Source organism: Elaeis guineensis, chromosome 4 (genome assembly GCF_000442705.2).
Source record: "Elaeis guineensis isolate ETL-2024a chromosome 4, EG11, whole genome shotgun sequence".
NCBI lineage: Eukaryota > Viridiplantae > Streptophyta > Magnoliopsida > Arecales > Arecaceae > Elaeis > Elaeis guineensis.
Window position 1 is genome coordinate 4,009,160 of NC_025996.2, and position 6,273 is coordinate 4,015,432.

The 6,273-nt window shown below is 54.9% G+C and overlaps 1 protein-coding gene across 1 annotated transcript; it reads right to left on the bottom strand.

Moving 5' to 3' along the window:
* Positions 1 to 3,444: 3,444 nt before the first annotated feature.
* LOC105044223 (subtilisin-like protease 4) lies at positions 3,445 to 6,003 on the bottom strand. Its single transcript, XM_010922049.2, has one exon. It carries the CDS (start codon positions 5,964 to 5,966, stop codon positions 3,708 to 3,710), a length of 2,259 nt encoding a protein of 752 aa, XP_010920351.2. The 5' UTR covers positions 5,967 to 6,003; the 3' UTR covers positions 3,445 to 3,707.
* Between the last annotated feature and the right edge of the window lie 270 nt (positions 6,004 to 6,273).

Sequence of the window (6,273 nt, forward strand, 5' to 3'; positions counted from 1 at the left end):
GGAGACCCTACTAAGTCGATCAGTCGGTAGTCGCATTCGGGAGAAGGTCGAGTAAAACAAAACATTCGTCGAACTTCCATTATCAACAAAGATTCGTTTTACATCATAATTGGCTATTGTCGCCGACACAACAACAGCGTCGTCGTGGGGAGTCTGGATGCCCCGAACGTCGTCTTCCGAGAAGGTAATCACGTCGTCCGGGCGCGGCCTTTTCGTCGGCTCCCCCCCTGTAGATGTCCCCGATCCCAGCCGCTTGGAGATCATATTGATGACTCCAGCCGTCGGCTGGTTAGTCGGCGCCTCTTCAGTCGGCTGGGGGCGTCGATCGGCAGTCGGTTGGGCCGGTGGTCCCTTTCGAAACTTGCCGAGATACCCCCGGCGGATGAGATTTTCGATCTCATCCTTCAACTGGATGCACCGCTCGGTGTCGTGGCCGTGGCTCCGATGGAACCGGCAGTACTTCCGATGGTCGAGGCCCTTTGCCTTCAGAGGCGGAGGCCGTCGCAGGTATTCTTTCCCTTCGATCTCCATCAAGATCTGCGCACGAGGAGCGGAGAGGGGAGTGTAGGAGTCATACCTGGGACGCACCGACCTCGGAGTCTGTCGGCCGGGTGATTTTTGGATCTGTCGAGGTGGAGAAAGCCGACTACCGGCCGGGGGCCTGCTTGGTTCGGCGGGCTCCCGACCTTTTCTTCGTTTCTCCTTCGGACCCCTGGGCTCGACCAAGCGTCGGTCGGACGCTCCTTCGTCCGCGCGCATATACTTGTATGCGCGCTCCAATAGCTCGGCGTATGTTCGGGGGAGGGTCTTGTCCAGAGAATAGGTAAATCGGGACGACCTCAGGCCCCTCTTCATGGCTGAAACCGCCATGTCTTCGTTGAGGTCCCGGACCTCGAGCGTGGCAGCGTTGAATCGCGCCACGAAGTGTCGGAGCGTCTCGTTTTCCCCCTGCTTGAGGGAGAAAAGGCTATCCGACGTTCGCGGCGGCTTTCGGCTGGTGCTGAAATGGGCCACGAACGAGTGCTCGAGCTGCGCGAAGGAATGGATACTGCCCGATCGAAGACCGGAGTACCAAGCCCTGGCAGCCTTGCGAAGTGTGGCGGGGAAACCGATGCAAAAAAGAGCGTCGGTCGCCCCTTGAATTGTCATGAGAGCTTTATAGCTCTCGAGGTGGTCGACCGGGTCGGTGGAGCCATCATATGGCTCCACGTTCGGCATTTTGAACCGACTGGGAATCGGCTCATCGAGGACCAGTCGAGAGAGAGGCTGGGCGGTCTGGAAGTCGACGTCGTTCGAAGACTTCTGGCCGTCCATCTGCAGTTGGGCGAGTCGGCGGTCGATCTCCTCGAACCGTCGCTCGTAGTCGTCCGCTCGTCGATGCTGGGAGACCCCGGGAGTGGAGCCTCCGGAAGACTCTGAAAGAGAGGCCGACGGTGTGCGCGGCCGCTTTTCCTTCCTCGCCCGTTCCAACGGGGAAGGAGAGGGCCGCTGGGACCGTCGGTCGTCGCGCCGAGGTCGACCCTCCTCCTCCCCGTGGGAGCGCTGTTGGGAGTGCTCGCCTGGAAGCGGCAGGGGTCGGCGCGACCGTCGGCGGCTGCTCCTGGAAGGCATAGGTCGGGCCGTCGGTTGTTGCTGGAGGCTTTTGACTGCGTCGGTCAGCACGGTCATCTGCCGCACGATGGCCGCAATCTGGGCCTCCGTGGTTACTGCGGGGTGCGGAGAGCTAGGCTCCGCCGCCGGTGGGGGCGGGGAGGCTTCTTCCCGGCGGGAAGAACGCCTTGCCGACCCAGTGATTCTCGATCGCTGAGCTCTTGTCTTTGTCATGCCTACCCCTACCTGGCGCGCCAATCTGTTGCGGCCAATCGCCTCGTCGCCCGATCGCCGGGAAGCGTGCACCTGCAAAAGGAAGTCCGCACTGACCGGAGGCGGCTCCGGTGGGGACCCTCCGACGGTCAAGTCAGAGAGGTGACTGGGCAACAGTGAAATGCAGACAGAGAGCTCTGAGAGGGGGAGAGGGAGAGAGGCGAGCCTGCGTATGTGGGAGAGACGGGCGGATCGACCCCTTGCACTGTTGCCTTCCCCGGTATATATAGTGGAGCACGGTATGGCGCCGTTATCAATGGCGCGGACGAGTGAGGAACTGTCAACTCACTGTAGACTGTCAGAGCCGCCGTGGAAATGTCATGTCGCCGTGTGGCCGTCTAATCACCAGGGTTGACTTCGCTCTCGGCGGGACAATGCCCCTGGGGAACTGTGCCGCATGTCCGTGTCAGAGCTGACAAGGTCCGGCGGCTGTACGGCGATGGGAGGAGACGGCCGACCCTTGGTCGGTGGCCAGCAGAGTGGCGTCGGGTTCCTCCGTCAGTCGGCGAGTTTCATGTGAGTCGGCCTCTGGGTCCGGTCAATCGGGAGGGATACGCCCGACATACCTCCAGTCGGCGAGTGGGCCATTGGAAAGCCGTCAGTAGCGTCCGTTAGTCGGTCACTCCCGGCTTTCAGTCGGAGACGGTCAGTCGGGCCGACAGCCGGTCGGGCCCTCCGATAGTCGGTCGGTGGGTATCCCCCAACATATATATATATATATATATATATATATATATATATATATATATATATATATATATATATATATATATATTCTAATTCATGAACCTGACGCCATAATCCATTGTGAGAGATCCTATAAATTGCATTCCAATTAGCATCAAGAACTAATTGATGACCAGCTTCGATGAATACCCAGCTAATGAAATGAAAAACCTGAAATGATGTCAGAAATCAATATGCATCAGATGTTGAATTGACAATTTTGGAAGCTATTTAAATCGACGATCAATAGTATCAAATTTTGCTATATGCGGTACCAACTATTTCAGTCCTTTCTTGGTCTTCCAGGCCTTGTCCTGGTTAACTTTGATTGTTACCGAACAAAGGTACTCTTCCTACCCCTGCGTTACTGTATTCATTTCACATAATATGCATTAGACCATTCGTTCCTTTGGAGATTATGCACTAATCTATTCATGCAACGTGCATTTAATAAACATTTAAAAAGCTAAATGTACATTACAAATCCTTTCAGTGTACATACTCGAGAATGATTCATTTGTGTAGATTGACACGTTTAACTTAAATATTGGCCCAACTCTATCTTAAGACATCAATTTTTACTTCAATTATTTAATGTTGAACTGACCTCGATCATCATACTAAACTTTTATTGAGTTAGCACTCTTAAATAAAGAGAACCACATGCCCCTGATAATACACATCGGGCCATGTGGACAACTATCATAGATTGATTGAAGACCAAGATCAGGTATTATAAAACAAGATATTGTTCACATATATTTGTTCTGTGTGTGGGTGTCAAAAACATGTTTTCTCTAATTCTTTCAGTGAAGTGTTCTCTCTCTTTTTCCTTATCATTTTCTTAACAAAAACAGGGTAGGCTTTCTCGATATGAATTTATTTTCACCTATGTGAAAGGGTGAGATAACAAATGCCCCAAAAGTTGACCATATCAACAACAACTTTGAAATATTCATCACGAAGGACCCTGTGGTGAGATAACAAATGCCCCAAAAGTTGACCATATCAACTACAACTTTGAAATATTCATCATGGAGGACCCTGAATACAGGGTCCTAATGCAAAGTAAATTAACAAACGCCAAATCATTACTCTAGTAGCTCAGCTAAGAAATCTCAGATGAAGGTGACCGAGATAGGACTTCTCACAACATGCTTGCCAGAAACCCACCGTAGTTGGCCCTCCGACACCATTCCTACTCTGTCATTGGTGTCGCCGGTGGTGAAGTACACATCATAGACCGCCGTCTCATCGATCGCCGAGAACACCAGCTTATCCGGATACACGGTCACCTCCACCCCCTCTGGCGCATCGACCTGCACCGAGTATGCTTCATTAGCCTCTCCAACATTCTTCACCACCCGCGTGACAGTCTTCTGCGAGTCAGCCCCGATCGACATCAAGAACGTCGGGTAGTTCAGCTCCTCTGCTGTGATTGGCATCAAGCTTAAACAATCTATCTGGCTGCGAGCAATCGCCGAAACTTGTCGGTCGGTGTACCCCAGACCACAGAGGTACGCAATGTAGTCATCGGCGGCGAGGTCGTAGACGAGTCCCGGGTCGTTGGCCTTAGATGGGTTGACGTGCCCTGCGCCTGCTGCAAAGTAGTTGGTCGTCTTCAAGGTCTCGTCGGCGATGAGCTTCCCGTCGCTGTTAAGAGTGCCGGAAGATGTCATGATGGCGGATTTGATCGCCGCAGGGGACCAGTCCGGGTGCGAGACCTTCAACAGCGCGGCGATACCGGCGAGATGAGGAGCCGCCATCGAGGTGCCGGAGAGGACGTTGAACGTGGAAATGGAGTCATCTCTGGGGTTGGGACCGACGGCCGAAGGCCATGCAGCGACGATGTTCACACCCGGCCCGATGATGTCCGGCTTCAAGATGCCATTGTTGATCATGCTTGGGCCTCGGCCGGAGAAGGCCGCGACGGTGGGTGACGGTGGAGCCCCGTACCACGTGCCCTTGAAGAGGATTGCCGCCGTGGGGGTTCGCGAGGACTTGACGTAGGATCTGATCTTGGTGGCGGCGGCGTAGCTCACATGGGCCGCCGGGATGACATGTGCACTGGCCTCCGCAGTGAACATCTCCTGCGCCCGGTTCATGAGGATCATCGCGACCCCGCCAGCCTTCTTGACGACCGCACCCTTCTCGATGCGGGTGTTCGACCCGCCGGTCTCGCACAAAACTATCTTTCCCCGGACGTTGATCCCATCCAGCGAGCCTTCGCTGCACGTCTTGGCCCGAGAGATCCCCCTCGCCCCGGGGTACACCAACGGCAATTGGATTGTGGGAAAGTTTTCTGGCTGATACATGGTTTCTCCGTCGATTTCTACTCCACTTCCGAGCTTGACCGTCGCTCGGATAGTCCGATCCATGGTGCTTGCTCCAACGGTGAGCACCCACGGTGCATCGTTCTCCACCGAGCTCTCGCGAGGCCCTGCGTTGCCTGCCGAGGAGCTCACGAAGATTCCCTCCGCTACCGCAGCCAACGTACCGATGGCCATGCTGTCGTCATAGAAGGGTTCTGGTGGTGATCCAATGGAGATGGAGAGCACATCAACTCCATCGGCGATGGCTTGGTCGATGCCGGCCAAGATATTGCTCCCCAGGCACGTCTCATAGCACACCTTGTAGATGGCCAGGTGAGCTTTCGGCGCCATCCCGGCCGAAGTGCCCTTGGCATGGCCGAGGACAGCGGCACCGTGAACGAAGCTTCCCGCAGCTATGCTGGCCGTGTGCGTACCGTGCCCGTCGTGGTCAACCGGGGAGTCCCGGCACCCCGAGCTGAACCCCCTCGCCCCGATCAGCTTGTCGTTGCACACGTTCACATCGAAGTCGCAGATCCCCTTCCACTTCGACGGCGGGACCGACATGCCGGAGTCCATGAAGGAAGGGTGGGAGGGGATGATGCCGGTGTCGAGCACTCCGATGATAACCCCTTGGCCTAAGTTGGAGTCCTTCCAGAAGCAGCGGTCTGGGTGGAGCCCAAGGAAGTCCGGCGAGTGTGTGGTGTGGAGGCTGAACTCCCGATCGCGGTACGCATGCACGAACCCCTCCATCGATTCCATGGCCTTCACTTCGTCTTCGGAGAGCCTGGCGGCGAAGCCGCTGATGGCATGGTTGTATGAGAACACGAGGCGGTGCTGACCAGGGGCAATGGGGGGTGGCAGGAAGGATTTGTAGTACTTCTCTCGGGCTTTGGAGCCGAGCAATTTGGTGTTATTGGGCATTTTGACGTGAACGATGTAGATATCGCGGTCGCCAGAATTTGTGCAGCGACTGACGACGGGAAGGAGCTGGCCGTGGGTGACGAGAAGAGATGAGTGGGAGAAGATGAAGAGTGCGGAGAGGAGGAGGAGATGCCTATTCTCCATCGAGCAAAGGCAGGATAGTTAGGGTTACGGGTTGGGCTTTGTGGTGGCTCGACTTGTTGAAGGGCGCGTTGGCTGGACGTATAAATATACGTGCATGGGACTTGAAAAAAGACGAGGGAAGGCTGGCTGAAAGGACGCATGCACGCCTTTTTGCCCGCAACGTTTTACTAAATTCACATAATGCCTGTTGGGCTTTGAACAGGGTCTTTCATGTGAGCCAATTCAACAGATGACAGGTGCCCATTCCCTACTATTAACCATCGTTTTGAGACACTGATTAGAAATTTGCTATCAAGGGCTCGATAGA